The sequence below is a fragment of the Palaemon carinicauda genome, chromosome 1 (genome assembly GCF_036898095.1).
Source record: "Palaemon carinicauda isolate YSFRI2023 chromosome 1, ASM3689809v2, whole genome shotgun sequence".
Taxonomy (NCBI): domain Eukaryota; kingdom Metazoa; phylum Arthropoda; class Malacostraca; order Decapoda; family Palaemonidae; genus Palaemon; species Palaemon carinicauda.
Genome location: NC_090725.1, coordinates 142,856,536 through 142,878,802, shown reverse-complemented (window position 1 = coordinate 142,878,802; position 22,267 = coordinate 142,856,536). Strand labels below are relative to the sequence as shown.

The following is a 22,267-nucleotide window of genomic DNA, read 5'->3' as shown; positions in this document are numbered from 1 at the left end:
ACATAAATACATGCATACATATATATATATATATATATATATTACTGTATATATATGGGTTATGGAAAAAATCCGCGAAGTGGTGAATCCGCGATGGTCGAACCGCGAAGTAGCGAGGGTTCACTGTAGCTCTGAATGGCCTTTGATGCCCCAGTACTTGGCTTAAGGACTAAATTTTATATTCAATTTAATTAAATTCTCTGATGTTTTACAAGTTTGGCCTTCGCTGGGAATGACCATCCCGCCATCGAAGGAGGCGTCATTAGAACTTCTTCAACTTGGTGCTGAATGGAAATGGACTAAGGCATCCTTCGAAGTAAAAGCTGGAGTCTCTTCCACCCCTGCCGCCGAAGGGTCACGCTTTTCACCGTCGCATGCAGCTGCTGCCGTTGCAAAGACAGCTCTCTCCCCCATGCTTAGCTGACTCTTCCTTCGGGAGGGTAGCAAAGTCCGAGGTAGGTTTCTCCTGCGGGTGGTCACCTCTCGTTCACGTGAGGCCCTCCCCAAAGACTCAGTTCCTGAGATCTTATAGATGTCGCCTTGCCACTGCTGACTCCCCTCCCTATGGAGCAGGTCTCCCCTGTGGAGGAACTTCGCCGCCGTCGAGAAGTCATCTCTCCTCCTCGCTGGCATGCCGTTATCGACAGAAGCACCACACACCATCACAAGGATCGTCACTCCTCCTTGTCAAGGGAGCGTAGTCATCGCAGCCTCTCCACACGTTTTCCTTCTACATCTGTCAGTAGACGTCTCTTCAACTCTCCTAAGGACCAGCAATCTTCTCTCTCTCCTTAGGGACGTTCACCATCAACGCCAGCTGCTTGTAATGCGTCTCCCGGTGACCGTCAATCGTCGCTCTTCTTCTCTTGATCGTCACTCTTCTTGTGATTATCACTCGCCACCTCATGACCATCACTCTACATTTCATCACTCATCTACTCTACACTGTACGCCAGCTTGTGACCGTCACCCTTAAGCTTTTCGTCATAGGTCAGCTCATGTCTGTCACTCGCAATCTTAGTGTTCGCCTACTGCTCGTCATTCTCCAGCTGCTAGTCATTTTCCAGTTGCTTGTCACTCCCCAACTGCTCGCCGTTCGCCAACTTACAGGTGTTCGCCCCTTCGCCGTTCTCCCCCTCACCGTTCACCACCTCCTCATCGTTTGCCAGCCTCTTGGCGTTCGCCAGCTTCTCATTGTTTGCCAGCCTCTTGACGTTCTCCAACTCTTTCACAGTTTCTCGTCGTTCGCCATCGCCTCATTACCTGCCGGCTCGTAAGCGCTTATCACCAGCTCTGGATCGTCACTTGACATCTCGTGACCATCACTCCCCTTCTCATGATAGTTACTCTCCTGTTTTAAATCTTCACAGGTCAGCTCGTGATTGTCACTTGGGATCGAAGCAAAGACGACACCTGTAGTCCTTCCTACTATTGATCGACTCATTCTCATCATCGATCTCTGCTCCAACAAGCTGAGCCTTTTAACCTGTTAAGCATCGCCCACGTAATGATATGTTAACCACGATCTACTCGGTACCGCCTTCAAGGGGATATTACGTTCATGACTTTAAATATGCGTTTCAAGTCGTCAGTCCCATAATAATACATTTACTCGTATAGTAAGTATCGGAATACCAATTGACAACATTCAACATATGTAAGCTGTAAATGGAAACTTATATGCTGTCTGGCAACTTTTTGTTTTGAAGGTTGCTTGACGTTAGAAAACTGGTTTCCTTTTAGTGCGCTATGGACGCTTATGCAGAGAGGGTAATTTGTTCTACTTCTTTCACAATGAGCGGCCTAAAGACGAGGTGTATTTCTTTATATGAAATAAATGAAATACTAGATGAGAAGTCTGATAATGATAACAAAAGAATAATAATGCATAGATGTATATTTTTCATTCAGTATTATGTAGCCTTTTGAAATAAAATGATAGTCGAATTAATTGATTTTTATTCCATTATTTGGTTAATATCCCTACATTTAACCATAAATATGAATTATAAGAATAGAAATTAATATTAACTTTGAAAAACTATCATTAATGAAATGACCAGTAACTGCAAAAAAAGCATGACGGTACGTTAGTAGGGATGTGGTCCAGGGGGGACACTAACAGGCTGAACATTCCAGGTACAATCCTGAGCCTACTCATCCTCAGTTACTTGTTCTCCCAGGACTAGGCCAGTTTCTATATCATCTCTTCCAAGTCATGCCAGAGCCTCTCCTTACAGGGATCTCCTTCTTACAGCTGAGTCCCAACACGATGGACACCCAGTCCACTTCTGACCAAGAGGGAAGCTTCCAGAATCCAGTTAACTTCCACCTCTAAGACATCACACTCTTTCAATCCAGAGCTAGAGCCCATGACTGTGCCAATCTTTACAGTTAACAGACCTAACTCCCCATAGAACTTCATGTGCACGCTGGATCTCAAGGACTCATACTTCCAAGACCGCGAACTCCTAGAAGGCAATCTCCATTGTCTAACATGCCTAAGGAGCTTCTGGTCTTCTCTGCTTCGGAGAAAGAATCCTCATATTTCAACGTTGATTTGAGCGTGCATCCTGCAGACCAGACAGTTGCCAGCACCCCAAGGATAACTCAGGAGAAGTCAGTTCCCCCAAGCTCAGCCTCCCCCCTGTCTGACCCCAGACGAAAAGCCTCGGGGCCAGCCCCTTGCAGACCTCTGTCTCCAAAGATGGTTCTCTAGCCCCTGAAGAAGAACCTGGGAACAGCAGATGTGGAGATGGACATCCAGCAAGACTTCTCTTAGGTGCAGTTGATGCTGGTGATGACAACAAAAAAGCAGAAGAGAATGTAGTGTTCTCCTCCTCCTCTGGGAGACACTCATTACTCTTGAACTAGCTGAGGATCTCGATCTCCTCGAGAGATCTCGCTGACATCCTGGTTCTGTCTCTCTCCTAAAGAGATAGTCCCTCTGGAACTCTACCCCATCTCCAAGGAGACTGATCATCTGGCTGCAGTTCCTTTTACAAGAGAGGGACAGCCTTCCTCCAGAACCCTCCAGACCTTCGCTTTTGGAGGAGTACCTTCCATTCCACATAGAGACCAAGGATGCCAAAACAATACCGAAGAACACCACATTCAGGACATAAAGATATCTTTAAGAGTGGTCTCAGGGGACCTCTACATCAGTTACAAGGGTGTTAGCAAACGATGTTCCTTCCACAATTATGGCTGACAACTTCGACCTATCCTGAGCTCCTGTGGGTGAGAGCTCGTGGGTGGATAACAACGACGACTATGAGGATGAGTATTTCCCAAGGGCTGCTAGTCCTAGGCATATGGAGGCTGAGCAGAAGGAGTCAGAGCACGCCTTCTGACAGGTCTTGGCCTGCATGAGGCCCATCAATGGGTTGTCTGACCTAATGGGGGTCCCTCAGGAGGGCAAGTACACTGTCCTTGACCACGTTATAGCACATAACGACCTCCAAAGGGCAGTGCAGCTTTGCCCAGAGGAAGGCCTTTACCCAGATCGCTGGCTCCTCCAGTGCCTTCGGTGTGGGTTCACTTGAGTCGGATAAGAGGGCTACCCCTTATGAGCGTAGTTAGAATGAGAGTTGGTGAACAACTTATTCCTCTTACTATTTTGATATTAACATTTGATCAATACAGACTACCTAATGTTATTAAAGCTGGTTGGCTATCTTTGAATGTGAAACCATACATCCCTTCACCATTGCAATGTTATCATTGCCAAATGTATGGCCATTCAAGTCAGAAGTGCAAACAAAAACTGTTTGTGCCAACTGGGGAAAAAGTAGTCATGGAGCATGTACAGAAAATCCAAGTTGTATACATTGTGGGGAAGCACACCCAGCTACATCCAAAAGTTGCGTTAAGTTTATTTTTGAAAAAGAAATTAAGGTCATTAGGAGGACCATGGAAAGAGTTACATTTAAAGAGACTCTTAAAAGAGCTCTTGAAAAACAGATAAGGCCAGGACAACCCTTTTCACTGGTTTTGAAGAAAAACTTGCCAAAGCATATTAATGAAAATAGTATCCTCACTTCCAACATAAGAAAGATATGAAAGTAGTTAAAGAAGATGAAAGTCCCATTGAAAATTTATATCCAGAAAGTGTGGAAAAATCAAAACAGATACCTAAAGATGTGAAATATATTCAAAAGCCATCTACTCTCATTCTAAACAGTAATATAAACCTCTGTCAGGCCATATCCTTGCCTGATTTAATGGAGGTTCCACTTGAAACCAATTTACCTGGTGCACCTGTAATGGGGAAGGTGCAAAAACCTTGTAGCTCAGGACCTTTTGATAAAAAAGAGAGAGTCCTCCATTTTTCTCACCTCCTACCATAAGAAACATTTAAGTCATGACTTCAGATAAATATGATGTCTTGTCTGCCTCTGTTGCTGATCAACTGAAAGACAACTTAAATAAATAAAAAATTCAAGTTTAGGTCCACCATCCACCTCAACAATTAGATCAAAAGGACACAAAGAAAAAGACAAACACAAAACCCAATATATCAAGATCCTCTTTTGAGAAACCACCGGGAAATAGTGTTAAATCAAAGATTGTCAATGGGAAGACTTCATCCAAGGTGTCTCCCAAAAAATAAACCATGATATTTTTCTCTATTTTGCAATGGATGTCAGGGTTTAGGGGCAAAATATGAAGAACTTAAACTCCTCATTCATGAGCAATCCCCCATAATTGTATGTCTACAGGAGGGCAAGATTGATGCTAATACTCCTTGTCCTTGAGAAAGTTAGCTATAGCACACCTTATGATCAATGAGCAGGAAGCCATGGGGGAAGTCTTACTGTACATACGTTCGTCAAGAAGTTCCCCAAAAATCCTTGTCTATCTGAACCCCTCTGCAGGCAGTGGTTGTACAAATAGGTATAGGGAGAAAATACACAATCTGCTCTCTTTACCTGCCTCCTGATGATAACATTTTGTATGATAGTTTAATAGAGGTGATTCGACAACTCCCACAACCTTTTCTCTCTCTAGGAGATTTTAATAGTAGACATCCTTTATGGGGTGACGTTTTGGCAAATGCAAGTGGTAATATTATATCATCAATTGTGGATAATGAAGATGTAGGACTCCTTAATACAGGAGAGCCCACACACTTTCATGTTCAGACAGGTACCTTGTCATGCATTGACCTATCAATTGTAAGCTCTAACTGTCTTCTTGATTTTGATTGGAGAACATTAGGGACTGGCATACTAGGGGTCATGCACTAATCATTATAAACACCAACAACGGTCCACCATTACAGTACAGAGATTGCCACGATGGAATCTTGACAAGGCGGACTGGGATAGATTTCATGAGATAAGCGAAATTGAAGGAAATGCAGAATAGTTTGAAAGTGTTGATGATGCCATAGACTTACTGAATGGAACTCTTCATACAGCAGCACTTTATTCAATCCCCAAAACAATAGGGTTATTCAAACTACGACCAGTCCCCTGGTGGTCTTCAGAAATAACTGCCCTACACAGAGCTACAAGAAAGCCTTAAACTCGATTGTGCAAACGCCCTACCGAGGAGAATTTAATCATATACAAGAAATGTAGAGCTCAATTCCGTCGTGCCATGAAAGAAGCTAGGCGCCAGTCTTGGTGTCTTTTGTTTCCTCCATGAACAGTAGAACACCGCCATCTTCTGTGTGAAGGAAAGTAAAAAAGATAGCAGGCAAATTCACCCCCAATCCACCACTAGTGTTGAAGGTGAATAGTCAGTATGTGATTGGAGCAACTGAGGTTATCAATGCATTGTCTGATCATTTCTCCAATGTATCAAGTAAGTGCAAAGTAGCTCCTGGTTACCAGTATAGAATCAATGAAGAATGAAAATGATAATTTTGCAACAGAAAATGAGGAATCCTACAATAATCTTTTTACCAAAAGGGAGTTTGATTCCGCGCTTGCTAATTGCAACGATACAGCCCCTGGTCCTGATGGAATTCCATATGCAATGATTAAACATGTACTGTACCTGTTAATACCAAGCTATTTATTTTAGGCATTATTAACAGAATATGGCATGATCATAGTTAGCCAAGTGTTTGGGAACTAGCCATTATTTTAGTATTTTTAAAACCCAGTAAGGATAAATTTTTAGCAGCAAACTACCGACCTATTGCATTGACATGTTTATGCAAGATCATGGAGAAAATGGTCAATGCAAGACTGGTGTGGTACCTGAAGAAAGGTGTTTTATCACCTATCCAGTGTGGATTTAGGAAAATGCAATCAATGACTGATGTGTTGATATGACTTGAGTCCTCTATTTGTGAAGCCTTTGCTTTAAAACATCGCCATGTAATCATTGTTTTTTTTACCTCAAAAAGGCATATGATACTGCATGGAGATATGGTATACTTTAAACCATTCATAATTTAGGAATGAGAGGAGAGCTACAATTGTTCATTCAAGAATTTGTTTCACATAGATATTTTCAAATTAGAGTAGGTGAAACTTTGTCAGAGAGGAAATGTCAGGAAGAGGGAGTTCCTCAAGGTAGTGCTGAGTGTAACCCTATTTGCACTAGCCATAAATGGGATATCCTCAGTCATTCCTAGAGAAATTCTCTCAACATTATTTGTAGATAATCTCTCGCTATCATTTGCTAGAGCTAGAAATAGTTCAATGGGCTGATATGAATGGATTTAAATTTTCGACAAGTAAATCTGTTGTTGTCCATTTCTGTCGTATTCGGGGAGTACATCCAGATCCTGATATGTATATCAAAGGTCAACGTATGCCATGTGTAAGTGAGGCTAGATATTTAGGATTGATATTTGATTGTAGGCTTACATGTGTTCCTTACTTGAAAGCTTTAAAAGTAAAGTGTCTTGAAGCTCTGAATCTTTTAAAAGTTTTGTCCCATACATCATGGGGAGCAGACTGCAAAACTATTTTAAAATTATACAAGGCTTTAATTTTTTCAACAGTTAGTTATTGGTGTGAATACTCCTCAGCCACCCCAAGTTGACTAAAGATTTTAGATTCTATACACCATACTGGTATCAGATTGACCACAGGAGCCTTTAGAACTTCACCTATCCCAAGCCTCCTTGTTGAAGCTGGAGAGTTACCTTTAGACCTTTACCGAAAGTCTTCTACTGTTTGATATTGGTTTAGGTTACAAAGACTCCCTAATTCTTTAGCCTTTCAGACTGCAAGCCTTGTAAGGCACTCAACATTGTGAGATGCACCCAAGAGCTCCTCAACCTTATGGTTTTTGGGTGCATAATTATTGAATAGTCTTGATATAATTAGATGTAAGGTGCTTCCATTTAAGATATCATCAACCCCTCTGTGGAAATTACCCGAGATATCTTTTTGTAAATATTTTATTGGTGTTAAAAAGAAAATGACCAACTTAGAAGCCCGATCTTTTTTTATGGAACATGTTGCAGAACATAGGGAATCAACTTTTGTATATACTGATGGCTCCAAATCTGATGCTGGCATTGGATTTGGAGTACATAGTAATGGTTTTAATTGTAGAGGTGCACTTCCTTTAACAGCTTCCATATTTACTGCTGAACTGTATAGCATACTACCTGCTATTGTCAAAATAAGTGTTGGAGAGGGAGGGTAATTTCACCAATTTTAGTGATGCAAGGAGTGTCTTTCAAGCTTTTGAAGTTTTTAATTCTAGTAACCCTTTAGTTTTAAATATTTTAGAATGGCTTTTTATTATTGGACTCAGAGGTATAACTGTTCGATTTTGTTGGGTCCCAGCACATGTAGGTTTGTCTGGGAATGAGAAGGTAGATTTACTGGCAAAGAATGCTGCATCCGAGTTGCTACAAAGAAGGTATCCCATTCCCTGTAATGATTCCCTCTCTATCATCAAGGAATTGTTTTATAATAATTGCCAACAGTACTGGGATAGTCTATATGGTAATAAAATGATAGAAATAACAAAATCATATCTCGTTGGGAGACGTCTCTTTGTCATCTCCGCATTAGTCACACTCGGTTGACACATGGGGTTCTGCTAAATGGCCAACATCATCCATATTGCGACGACTGTTTGGTCCCCTTGACAGTGAGACATTTGTTGATCAAATGCCGCACTTATAGTACTGAAAGATATAGACATCTGTTTGAGGCTTCAGGTGAGGATGGCACATTCATCCTTGCCAAAATTCTCGGACATGATGTGTCGTACCATACTAGTGGTATTTTTAATTTTTATTTCAGAAGCAGGTCTTCTGGAAGCTATCTAACTGTTATAAGGATGTTTTTGTTTTTATAACAAATAACATTGGCGTCAATGACCTTAGATGTCAGGATGTCAGATAACTCATAATCAATCAGTCAAGAAGAACTTGATCTCCTCCTGGATCAGACAGTTATAGAGAGGGCGGTGTCACCTGATCTCTCTTCACCTGATCGACGCCCTGTGCGCATGATGTTGGGACTAAGTACCTCCCTTGCATTCCATGAGAATTTCTCTGTGATGCAGGTATTGCAAGCGGGCGTGTGGAAATGTCAAACTGCGTTCACCGCTCACTACCCCGGAAGACATAACCCACAGGAATCTATACACATTTTCTATAGGTCACGTGATGGCTGCTCAAAATGTGGTCTAATATATCTCTGCTCCCTTGGAGGACAAGTAGCAGATGGTCGAGGGCAGACGTTACCCGCGAGTAAGTCTAGGGTGAATGTACGAGTGACTGGCTACTTCCTATTTCATCCTCCCCTCTCTTTGGACGCAGCATCCAAGGAACTCTACATAGCTGACCTCGTTTATCTCCGGGTGAGTACCATGCTCTTTGTGCAATCTGATACTGTATTTACGTATATATTTATTATATACCTGTTCTTCAAATGAGATGGAGTCTGGCAATGGATAGATTAGTAACGTACTCAGCCCTACTGTGTACTTATCTATTCACTTCACAGTGAAATCTTTTTCACCTTCAAGCACTGATTGCCCAGGCCGTCATCCTACGAGGATAACGAGGTGTCAAGGTCCCTCTCAAACAGCTTGTACGAAGCACAAGAGGTCATCCTTGGACAGTAGCCATCCAATTGGTTTGAGGACTTCCACCCACCTTAAGGTGAGTCTCCTATGTAAAGAGCGGAAGGTTTGTGTGTTGTGTAGGAACAAATGACAAATTATAGATTAGATTTTTCCTAGCTATACAAACCTTGAGCTCTACACATACTGGTCCCGCCAGCACCTATCTCCGAAAAATCCTGCCACAATTGCAAAAATGACAGTGCTGATGTGAGGGGGGGGGGGCTATCCTTCCCTGCTCCTCCCCTCTTTTAACTAGTGGAGGGTACAGTAGTTATACCTTGTAAAAAAGGTTTTATTATTATTATTATTATTATTATTATTTTTTCAATATTAAACTTACCCGATGATCATATAGCTGTCAGCTCTGCTGCCCGACAGAAAAAACCTACGGGCGGAATACGCCAGCGATCGCTATACAGGTGGGGGTGTACATCAACAGCGCCATCTGTCAAGTAGGTACTCAAGTACTCGATGTCAACATAGAACCAATTTTCTCTCTGTCGTGCCACTGGCAAGACCTACTAAATACGCCGTCCCTAACTGGATTTGTTTTCACAACGATTTGGTGAAGTACACTATTCCAGTTTTGAGCTTTCGCTATGCAGGGGTTTTTTCTTCATTTCAAAACTTGAACTCGTTTTGGATAGTTTTAATTATGGTGACGAAGAGAGTATGGACTCTCTTTCACTTTTAAATGGCCGACCCTTCCCTTAGACGGAAGTGTGTTTAGGTTTTTGGTAATTTTGCTAACACGTTATAGATCTATTTATTTTATATCTCTCCGCCTTTATAGGCCTCTTCGATTAACTTTCCATTTATTATAAACTTATAATAATAAATTTTTATGTTTGTTTATATGCGACCTTTCCTAATAGTAGGCGGTCCTAACTTGGAACCGAAGTTAATTAACATTGAGCCCGTTATATCGTATTTAACCTTTTAAAGAATTTAATACTTTTTTAATTTTAATGTTTTATGAAAGAATTTCTTTGATAGTCTCGTACTGTTTTCAAAGATGAACTAACGTTTAGTTTTTTAGTCTACGCAGTTGTTGAGGTTCAGAACGTTCAACATGCGCTCTATCGTTACGATAGAGAGAGAGTGTATCACGGTTTCACTTTGCAGTAAGAGTAAACCGATTCTAGCGTTTCGTTCATTCTTTCTTAGCTTAAATGGTTTAAATTCTAAATTAAAGGAACTTTTTATTTGGAAAACCTTTCAGTTTTTTCCTTTAGCAAATAACATGTTTTAACGATATATAATTGGGCTCTTCTCTCAGGTGCGAAATCAAGAGAGAAGAGAGAGAGAGATAGAGACGGAGGGAGAGAGAGGAGAATAAACGTTTCGTTCAAGCGGGTAACGTTGTTCTCGTTTTTTACTCTCCTCCCTAGTCGCTGTAGGGGAAGAAGGTAAAACGTTTCTAGGGTTTTATTCTTCTTCCCAGGCTTTGTGCGGTGAGAGATTGTAAACGTAGTTTATTTGATCTAGTGTTTAGTCTCTTTTCCAGCCACTGAATTCTTTATCTTTATTTATGTTTTTCTGTTGCATTGTAAGACTGTTTTCGCAATTACTACCTTTTAATGAAGGATAGGATTGCGTGTTTCAGGTAGAAATCAGTTAAAGTTTCGATTTCAGTGAAATAAGTGCAAACAGAAAATCAAAAGTGATAAAGTGATATGCGCAAAGTGTTACAGTGTTGCGTCCGAGGGTTCGTCTGTTCGTGCCAGTCGTTCACCTAGACCGGGACCTCTTACAAGCTCCCAAGCCCAGGGGAGAAGTAATGTCGAACGACTTATGGGTTCCACAGGCCTTGACAACGAACAGACGTTTTTTCCCTCCGTGGTTTCGGGCGTATCTACCCAAGATCGCCCCACCCACACAAAGACGAGAGAGCCCATTTATTCCTCGTCTGCGGAAGAGGTTTCTCGTTAGAAACCATGGACCACATCTTGCAGCTTTTTAAGTGCAAGTCGGTCCCTTCCGCGCAAGTCCAACGGCCTAGGTGTAGCCACTGGGTCAGTTCGGACTCGCTGCAGTCATCCGACGACTGCACACCTCCCAAGAGAGGCAAGGTGGTACCGCAACAGGCAGTAACTCCGTCTGTTGCCGCACCAGCTGTTTTAGACCCTCAGTCACAACGGACAGTAGCTCCGTCTGTTGCCGTTTTTGTAGACCCTAAGTGGTCTTTACTGCAGTCTATGCAGACTCAGTTAGCTGCGGTTATGCAAGAGTTTCGTGCGGAGAAGGTTGACACTGCTCCCGTTAGCCTACAACCTGCCACGGTTGTGCGCCCAGCTCACGCTGAGGCTGCCTGCTCCCACACTCCGGCTGCGGAGAGCTCCACCTCCGATGCGCAATCGACCCTGCCAGACGCATGTTGACGTTAGCCGACGTGCGGCACCCTCCGTTAACATGCGTGAGCTACCGCATCAGCAGTGGGAAGGTGGAGTCAAGCTGCCGTGTTTTGACGCGATGCGTTAGTTTCCGCAACCCACGGCAGTCCCCACCACGCACCACCACTCCGCTTTGGTTGTTGCCTGCTCCCACACTCCGACTGCGGAGAAGGTTGACGATGCACCCGTTTGCCTACAACCGGCCACGGTTGTGCGCCCAGCATGTCTACCTGCTCCCACACTCTTGTTGTGAGAGCTCCTCCATCCATGCGCAGTCGACCCTGCCAGACGCATGCTGACTCCCACAGACACACGGAGCACTCCGTTGCCGTGCGTGAGCTACCACAAGCTGCCGTGTTTTGACACGGTGTGTCAGCCTCCGCAACCCACTGTGGTTACCGCCACTCGCCCGCAGCAGACTAGTCAGTCAGGAGTTGAGGCTTCCCCACACAGCTTTGGTTGTTGCCAGCTCACAGACTGTCAAGCTGTTACATGACGTTGCCTTCTGGTCTGCTACTTATGCACCAGTGCTGTATGTCCTCACGCCCTGTTGTGGTTGACAGTTCAGTTTTTGACAGTTCACAGACTATCAAGCAGTTACATAACGTTGCCTTCTAGTCTGCTGCTTATGCACCAGTGAGAACCTCACTGAGAGAACCTAGCTTTTCTCGGACATGGTTCCTGTAGATGAGAAAGTGCTGTTCTCCCTCCTACTGATATTCCTTTGAGGACTCTGTCATTTGGAGAGGAGCCTTAAGCTGCTTAGCCTCCTATGGACTTTAATTAAAGCATAACAAGGCTTCCAGGGATGGTAAATGGTTCCGCTTCAGTCGCTAACCCCGTCTGTTGCCACACCTGCTCCCATAGACCCTAATGGGCTTTGTTGCAAGACATGCAGTCCAAGCTTGTGTCCTTGATAGAGGATTTTTTACGGAGAAGAACCTTCTGGCCAACAACCTTCCTACCGGTTGGTTGTGCGCCCTGTTGACACTGAGGTATCCTACTCGCGTCCGCCAGTTGAGGTGGTTCCTCCACCGATGCGACCCAGTGTGGGTTGCCAGTCGCACGTTGACGTTAAGCGATTCTCGGAGGTGGTTGTGGACGTTCAGTGTGTCACTAGGAAGGCGTTCAACAACCAGCAGAGGTGACTTGTTGTGACGCAGTGCGACAACCTCAGCAACCCGGTAGGGGGTTGACTGCACAACCCAGACAGTCTAGACAGTTTCGGGTTGACACTGTACTTCCTCGCGTCCCCATGGTTGACAGTTCACAGACTGTGCAGCAGTACCATGATCTTGTGTCCGGCTCCGTCACGCATCCACCAGTGCGACCGGATTCAGCAAGTCAGACGTTGCCCACTCCGTTGCCGTTTCCTCATCAGTTTCGGATGAGGACATTGCTGAACAAGACGATCAACCCCCAGCCCTGCTATCCATCCAGAAGATGCTGAAGAAGGAACGCTGCCCTGTCAGGCTGTGGATGAGTCTGGTTAGGACACTGTCATCCGTGGTTCAATTTGTGTCACTTGGAAGACTACACCTCCGTCCTCTTCTGTATCATCTAGCTTTTCACTGGAAAAGGACAAGACGCTAGAAGCGGTCTCGATCCCGGTTTCCGGAAAGATAAAGTCTGGTCTGACTTGGTGAAAGGACTTTATCAACCTTTGAAAGGGTCTTCCCCTGACTGTTCAGACTCCCAACCACGTTCTCTTCTCAGACGCTTCGGACGTAGGCTGGGGTGCGACATTAGGCGGTAGGGAATGCTCGGGATTATGGAACTCGAGTCAAAGGACAATGCATTTCAACTGCAAGAAGCTACTGGCAGTACGTCTGTCCTGGAAAAGCTTCAGGTCTCTCCTTCAAGGCTAAGTGGTGGAGGTGAACACGGACAACACCCTGCTTTGACGTACATCTCCAAGCAAGGAGGGACCTACTCTCTGACATGGTACGAGTTCGCAAGAGACCTCCTCACCTGTTCAACAGGTCTACTTTTCACTAGTAACGAGGTTCATCCAAGACAACTTGAATGTCATAGCAGATTGTCTCAGTAGGAAGGGACAAATAATTCCAACAGATTGGACCCTCCACAAGGATGTATGCAAGAGACTTTGGGCCACCTGGGGCCAGCCAACCATAGATCTCTTTGCAACCTCGATGACCAAGAAGCTCCCAATACTTTGCTCACCTATCCCGGACCCAGCAGTAGTTCATATAGATGCCTTTCTACTAGATTGGTCACATCTAGATCTATATGCATTCCCTCCGTTCTAGATTGTCAACAAGGTACTGCAGAAGTTCGCCTCTCACGAAGGGACAAAGTTGACGCTAGTTGCTTCCCTCTGGCCCGCGAGAGAATAACTCACCGAGGTACTTCGATGGCTAGTAGACGTTCCCAGAACACTTCCCCTAAGGGTGGACCTGCTACGTCTACTACGCGTAAAGAAGGTACTCCAAGGCCTCCACGCTCTTCGTCTGACTGCCTTCAGACTATCGAAAGACTCTCGAGAACTAGAGGTTTTTCGAAGGAGGCAACCAGAGCGATTGCTAGAGCAAGGAGAACATCCACCCTTAGAGTCTACCAATCGAAGTGGGAAATCTTCCGAAACTGGTGCAAGTCAGTATCCGTATCCTCGACCAGTACCTCTGTAACTCAAATAGCTGACTTCCTCTTATATCTGAGGAAAGAACGATCTCTTTCGGCTCCCATTATCAAGGGTTACAGAAGCATGTTGGCATCAGTCTTCCGTCACAGAGGCTTAGATCTTTCCAACAATAAAGATCTACAGGACCTCCTTAAGTCTTTTGAGACCACGAAGGAGCGTCGTTTGGTTACACCTGGTTGGAATTTAGACGTGGTTCTAAGATTCCTTATGTCAGACAGGTTCGAACCGCTTCAATCAGCCTCCCTGAAAGATCTCACCTTTAAGACTCTTTTCCTGATATGCTTAACCACAGCTAAAAGAGTCAGTGAGATTCATGCCTTCAGCAAGAACATCGGATTCTCATCCGAAACGGCTACATGTTCTACACTTGGTTTTCTAGCCAAACACGAGCTGCCTTCTCGGCCTTGACCAATATCGTTCGATATTCCAAACTTATCGTATGGTTGGAAATGAACTAGAAAGAGTATTATGTCCTGTAAGAGCTCTTAAGTTCTATTTTAAATACCTTTACGAGGCCCGTCTGAAGCTTTATGGTGTTCAGTTAAGAATCCATCTTTGCCTATGTCAGAGAATTCTTTATCCTATTTTATCAGACTGTTAATACGAGAAGCTCATTCCCTTCTGAATGAGGAAGACCAAGCTTGGCTGAAGGTAAGGACACACGAAGTTAGAGCTGTCACAACTTCCGTGGCCTTTAAACAAAATAGATCTCTGCAAAGTATATTCGACGCAACCTATTGGAAAAGCAAATCAGTGTTCGCGTCTTTTATCTTAAGAATGTCCAGTCTCTTTACGAGAACTGCTACACTCTGGGACCATTCGTAGCAACGAGTGCAGTAGTGGTGGGGGCTCCACCACTACAATTCCCTAATTCCAGAACCTTTTTAATCTTTCTCTTGAAATATTTTTGGGTTGTCCGGAAGGCTAAGAAGCCTTTCGCATCCTACTTGATTTGGCGGGTGGTCAAAGTCATTTCTTGAGAAGCGCCTAGATTAGAGGTTTTGATGAGGACCTTTAGTATGGGTTGCAACCCTTCATACTTCAGCTCCTAGGAGTCGCTCAGCATCCTATGAGGATCGCGAGGCTCAGTAAGGAAGACGTACTTAAAAAGGCAGAGTAATTGTTCAAGACGTCTTCCTTACCAGGTACTTATTTATTTTATGCTTGTTATTTTGAATAACTGCTAAAATGAAATACGGAATACTTAGCTCATAATAATGTCAACATGTAATGCTGGTCTCTACCCACCCCCCTGGGTGTGAATCAGCTATATGATCATCGGGTAAGTTTAATATTGAAAAATGTTATTTTCCTTAGTAAAATAAATTTTTGAATATACTTACCCGATGATCATAAATTAAAGGACCCACCCTTCCTCCCCAATAGAGACCCAGTGGACAGAGGAGAAAATTGGTTCTATGTTGACATCGAGTACTTGAGTACCTACTTGACAGATGGCGCTGTTGATGTACACCCCCACCTGTATAGCGATCGCTGGCGTATTCCGCCCGTAGGTTTTTTCTGTCGGGCAGCAGAGCTGACAGCTATATGATCATCGGGTAAGTATATTCAAAAATTTATTTTACTAAGGAAAATAACATATTATTATTATTATTATTATTATTTGCTAAGCTGCAACCCTAGTTGGAAAAGCAGAATGTTATAAGCCCAAGGGCTCCAACAGGGAAAACAGCCCAGTGAGGAAAGGAAACAAGGAAAAAATTAATGGTTTTAAAAACGCAACAATATTAAAATAGATATTTCCTATACAGTATAAACTATAAAAACTTTAACAAAACAAGAGGAGCCAAAACAAGAGAGAACAGTGTACCCTCAAGCAAGAGAACTCTAACCCAAGGCAGTGGAAGACCATGGTACAGAAATAAATACTTCTACTTAAAGGGCTCCAGGTTTGTATAGCTAGGAAAAGTACAGATTATCTATAAATTTTTAATTGTTTCTGGTGGTCATGAAAAGACTTTTTTTTTTTTTTTTTTTTTTTAAGTTCACTTTGAGGTGATTATTTCTTTGGATCAGTTTAATGTTTGTAAGGTCATATTTATGTGTATTCTTAGTAATGCAATGGCATTCATCAACCTGCTAAAGTTTAATAATAAAATACCAAAATATGACTAGTAAGGTTTAAGCTGTGAGGAATTCTCCTTGTGTGGTTCATTAATCCTCATCTATTACCACATAATTATGGTATCAGTTACATATACTTGACTGGTTTGTTAAGAAATTCATATACAGGTAATCCTTTACTCATGTAGCCCCACAAATAAATACATAGTGGTTGCTTATATGCCCAAAATATAAATACGTAGAGATAATGAATGTACTGTACTGTATGCTGCAATGATTTTTATGATTATTTTTTTTAAAGGTCATAGCAGTGGTGAAGTAAGAAAGAGGAGGAGCAGTGAAAAGAATGCCGAGGAGGGCATGACAGAAAGAGACGACACAAAAGAAGAAAAACCAAAGAAAAAATTTGTAAATACAACTCTACGTGGGAACAAATATTTTTCATTTGATACAGAGAAAGTGTCTGAAACAGAGACTGTATTCAAGTAAGTCTCCTTATTCTCTGAAATAACTTAATATTAATTAAATAGGTTTGTTCCACTACAAATACAAACCCTCATGCTTTACATAGGAGAATGATTACAGCGAAGCTTAAATACAGCAGTTGAAATTTATAATAAGATGCAAGTAGTTGGCCGGTGGTAACAGCGAGTAGTCACTTTGATAGCCGCCGTCAGTGAGAACAAATGTTGCTGCTGGCTTGAATTTTTGGCAAACTTTATTTTTATTTTTATTTTCCAGCAATTTTATGAATTATATGTTTTTAATGGGGATTTAGGCAAAGGATCTATGCCTCCTCGAGTGAAAGGAGTGTGTTGCGTGTTAGCTGTTAGGTACTAACAGCGAGGCGAGTTGAATGTAAGTGACTTTATTCAGGAGGATAATGAACTTATATACAAACAGTTGAGGGCAACAATAGCAAAGAATTTCAACAGTGTGAAACATGCAATGGCAAGCTTAAACAGGTTTTTTTTCTAGTATCATTGTGTGAGAGAGGGAGATATACAAAAAAAGTAATAGTAGTACAGTGTATGAGTGGGTATGAAACACATGCGGTACATGGCTCCCCCCATTAAAGAGACATTCATGTGAATTATGGTGCCCTACCTCATACATGTGAAATGGGGTGCCCTGCCCCAGAGATTCGAATGTAGACGGGTCATCTTGCAGGAGATACGCAGGTTTTAGGCAATCAATGGAGACCCAGTCGTCTTTGCGTTGAATGTTAATTAAGAAAGCCTTCAGTTTGAGATGGATAACGAGGAAATGGCCCTTGTGGGGAACCACAAGCGGTGGCTTACGTGTATTGGTGCGCACGAAAATGTGTTGCGCTGTTTAAATCTTTTGGTATATGTTCCTTCATTGGGGGCTTGTAAGTCTGTTGGATGGGAGTAGATTTTCCTACAACATGATGTAGGCATTGGAGATTGTTGGAAGAGGTTGCAGACTGAAAACATTCAGCAGGGTTGCCGTACATACTTGAGCTGCCGAGACATCCAGGGAGCCCTTAGGAGTGGTCCTTAACCCTAGGAGGATCCAGGGAAGCTGAGTATACCAGTTGGAGTCATTGTAGCGGGACATAAAGCTCCTTTGAGGGAGCGATGAAAACTTTCAACCATTCCGTTGGCTGCTGGGATGTAGGCGGTTGTCTGATGTAGAGTGATGCCCAGGAGATTCGCTAGTGATGTCCACAATTAAGAGGTGAAAGGGTACCCCTGTCAGAAGTAATATGATTAGGGATACTAAATCTTGCTATCCACTGTGAGACTAAGGCAGGTGTACATGAGGCAAACTTTGCAGTTTGCATTGGGATGGTTTCAGGCCAATGAGTGGAGCGGTTAGTGACGTTAAACAGGCAACGTTGTCCTAGTGATCTGGGTAGGGGACCTACTACGTTGACATAAATGTGGGCAAAACAACCCTGTGATATAGGAGAGGAGCCCACTCCTGAATCCATGTGTCAATGTACTTTTGAAGTTTGGCATGAAGTACAGGCACGGATCCAATCCTTTACATCCTTAGTACTGTAATACCATGGCAAATGAACTTTGTCTTTAATAGCTGTGCAGTAGATCATCGCGAGGGATGTGAGAGGCCATGAATGAAATAAAACGCCTGTTGGCGCATGGGGTCAGGTATCCAGAGTACCAATATTGATGTCACAAAGGAGGTGGCATTTGAGTCATTGAGAGCAACGTCTTCCCAACAGAGGGATGTACAGGATGTCCTGTATGCTTGGTACTCTGGATCTTTTTGTTTGACTTCTGCCAAGGGGTTGTAATCCAATCCCAGTTGAAGGACGGCCAATGTTTTTGGTAATAGGGCATCGGCAATTGGATTTATTTTCCCTGGGACGTATTTCGCGATCGAAGGTAGAGTAGCCAGATTCTGCATGTTGAAGGGTGCAGATGTGGGCGAAAATGCGGTGGGGAGCTAGTCCTCCAGTGGTCAGCAATTGTTGAGAGTCAACTGTTAAATACTAACAGAGAGGCGAGTTGAATGTAAGTGACTTTATTCAACAAGATAATGAGCTTATATACAAACAGTTAAGGGCAACAATGGCACAAAAATTCCAATAATGAGAAATATGCAATAGCAAGTTTAACCCCGTCACTACGAAGCAGTGGATCCGCCCTCAAGCTATACACAAGATTTGTCACCATCGGATATACATTCTCACTTACTGTACAGTATAATAACCTTCATCTCCATTTGTTATGTAACTGGAATACAAACCTACGCTATTTGTTAGGGAGTATTACTTTGGCGAAGCTGAAAGGACGAGCCATTAAAATTTAGAGATGGTTAACTACCCATTCAGCTAATCAGCAGGGTTAAGGGGGATAGCTTGCTACCGATCCGCTCACACATCTTTGATTTAGCTCACTTTGCTTTTGGCTCGGATGGTGAATGGCCATTACCGGTCTTCATCCTCACCAATATTTTGGACTGTCATTAATGCTTTTTGTTTGTGCTTTCTCTTTAACAGTGTGTTTGTGTTGACTTCTGCGTACCTGCCTTGAACTTGAAGGCCGGCCCTGCAATACCTTCATATCGGGTGTGGACACAGATCGTCAGACCCTTTGGCCCGCTTGCAGAAGTCAACAGTGTGATAATTAAAATATGTGTGGTGAGTATCTGGAGTGGTCTGCCTCCCAGTGGGAAAGGTTGTGCGCTGGCGGAAGAAGAAGTCAAAGCAGGATATTTCTCCTTCGAAGGTTTCTTCGAGAGGGAAAAGACCCAAGTCGTCTTCTTCCGCCTCCCGACCTTCCTTTGAAGCTCCTGCTTGTTTGGCCTCTTCCAAGAGACTACAGTGAACCCTCGTTTATCGCGGTAGATAGGTTCCATACGCGGCCGCGATAGGTGAAAATCCGCGAAGTAGTGACACCATATTTACCTATTTATTCAACATGTATATTCAGACTTTTAAAACCTTCCCTTGTACATAGTACTGTTAACAAACTACCCTTTGATGTACAGAACACTTAATGCATGTACTACAGTACCCTAAACTAAAACAGGCACAAATATTGAAGGCAATTTTATATCATGCATTTCCTAAACACGCTAAAAAGCACGTTAAAAAATGGCAACCAATGTTTTGTTTACATTTATCTCTGATCATAATGAAGAAACAAACTGGAGGTAGAGCTTTGCTTATTACCCAGACATATTTCCCATACTATTCCCTTAGAATTACATCACATCTTCCTACTTTAGATATATATATACATATATATATATATATATATATATATATATATATATATATATATATATATATATATATATACATATATATATACATATATATATATATATATATATATATATATATATATATATATATATATATATATATATATATATACATATATATATATATATATATATATATATATATATATATATATACATATATATATATATATATATATATATATATATATATATATATATATATATATATACATATATATATACATATATATATATATATATATATATATATATATATATATATATATATATATATATATATATATATATATATATATATATATATATATATATATATATATATATATATATATATATATATATATATATATATATATGTATACACATATACATACCTACATATATACATACATACATATATACATAAATACATGCATACATATATATGTATATATGTTACTGTATATATATGGGTTATGGAAAAAATCCGCGAAGTGGTGAATCCGCGATGGTCGAACCGCGAAGTAGCGAGGGTTCACTGTATTGAGTAGTAGCATAGGCCCTTTAACTTGATGGTCAACCCCGGTCCTCGAGAGATGGTGTTGCTTCCTTTAGCAAAGCAGCCCCACCTCTCCCTCCGGGTGAGGCCTTGTCTCTTTCTCCCTTTATACAGGTGTGGTCATCCTTGGGTCTTTCGGGCCGGCCTCCAAGGACTCCTTGCTGCAACTCCTCATCCTCTTCTCTGGATTGTGTGCGATCACCTTCGGAGGATGTTTCCCCTTCAAAAGGGCACATCCCTGTTCCTGATCATCCAACGTGCTGATCATCTGCATCTCACCGACCTTCGGACCTGCCTTCTCCCTTCCTGACTCTTGTTCCATGCCTGCCTGTTTGCAATGTGACCAATCGTCACTCGCCCTCGTGAATGGGCCGTCCTGCACAGCGTTTTAAGCCTTCGGCTGTGCACCATCTCTCATCAGCACTCCAGCGCTCGTCAACATCTCGTCAGTGCTCACCAGCACGTCAACACTCTTCAGCGCGTCGACGCTCTCCAGGGCGCTCCAGTGCATCAGCGTTCTCCAGCACATCAGTTCTCTCCCGTTTTTCAGCACTCTCCAACGCCCCAGAGATTTCCTGATCGCCAGCACTCTCCGGCGCGTTCGCGCCTTTCTAATCATCAGCGTTTGCCAGTTCGCCACCATTCACCAATACACCAACGCTCGCCAGCTCTCTCATGCGCTCCAGCGCTCTTCAGCTTGATAATGCTCTCCTGAGCACCAGCGGTCTCAAGCTCGCCAATGCTCTCCTGAGCACCAGCGCTTCAGTCCGCCAGCGCTTGACTGCGCGCCTGCACTCGCCTGTGCGCCTGTACTCGCCTGTGCGCCTGCACTCGCCTGCCCACCTGCGCTTGCCTTTGCACCAGCGCTCTCTGGCTCGCCAGCACTCACCAGCTCTCCAGCACTCACCAGCTCTCCAGCACTCGCCTGCTGACCCTTGCTCGCCTGCGCACCCGCGCTCTCCGGCTCGCCAGTGCTCCCCAGCTCGCCAACGTTCTCCAGTGCCAGCTCTTTCCTGCGTGCCAGTGCTCTCCTGCACGTCAGCGCTCTCCTGCGTGCGAGCTCTCTCCTGAGCGCAAGTGCTTTCCTGAGCGCGAGTGCTCTCCTGCGCGTCAGCGCTCTCCTGCGTGCGAGCTCTCTCCTGAACGCGAGTGCTTTCCTGAGCGCGAGTGCTCTTCTGCTCATAAGCGCTCTCCGACTCGCCAGTGCTCGCTAATGTGCCATCACTCTCCTTCGTACTTGCGCAAATCAGTGGAACAGCTTTCTTTGGCTTCAAGAAAGTCATGCAGTCAGAAGGAACAGAAAGGTAGGTGTTCTAACAGGTCACCGTCGCCCCATTCCCCTCCTTGCAAACGCATCACAACGCGACCGCTGGGGATAGAAGGAAAGGTCTCCACAGAAGGGTTCAAGATACTGAAGATCCCATCTTCGAAGGCGGACCCACCGCGTCAACCATCAGTCGAGACTCCTCAGAGGGAACCTTCGGTCCCGTATTCTTCAGGTCTTTCTGACAGTGCCACCTTCAGCAAGCAGCTCTGGTTCAGAGCCATGTTCAGAGCAGTTGTGCAAGCTTTTGTGTCTGCTTTTTCATCTCGCTGTTCCGAGATCTTGCAACATTGTCGGCACCAGTGAAGCTCCTGCAAAGAATCTCGGCTACTTCTCCCCTGAGAGGAAAAGAGGAGTCTCAGACACAATAACATCTAGGGTGAAACTGACTCCTGTTAGGCCATCAAGGCCTGTCCTTCCTGACTCTCCCTCCGGACACTCTCCTGCCT

The 22,267-nt window shown here is 43.4% G+C and overlaps 1 protein-coding gene across 1 annotated transcript in view; it reads left to right on the top strand.

Moving 5' to 3' along the window:
- LOC137615882 (guanine nucleotide-exchange factor SEC12-like) overlaps window positions 1-22,267 on the top strand; it is a 152,000-nt gene that overhangs the window by 82,513 nt on the left and 47,220 nt on the right. The window contains exon 3 of the mRNA XM_068345598.1: window positions 16,496-16,679. Coding sequence (XP_068201699.1) covers window positions 16,496-16,679 — 184 coding nt within the window. The remainder of the gene's footprint in view (window positions 1-16,495; window positions 16,680-22,267) is intronic.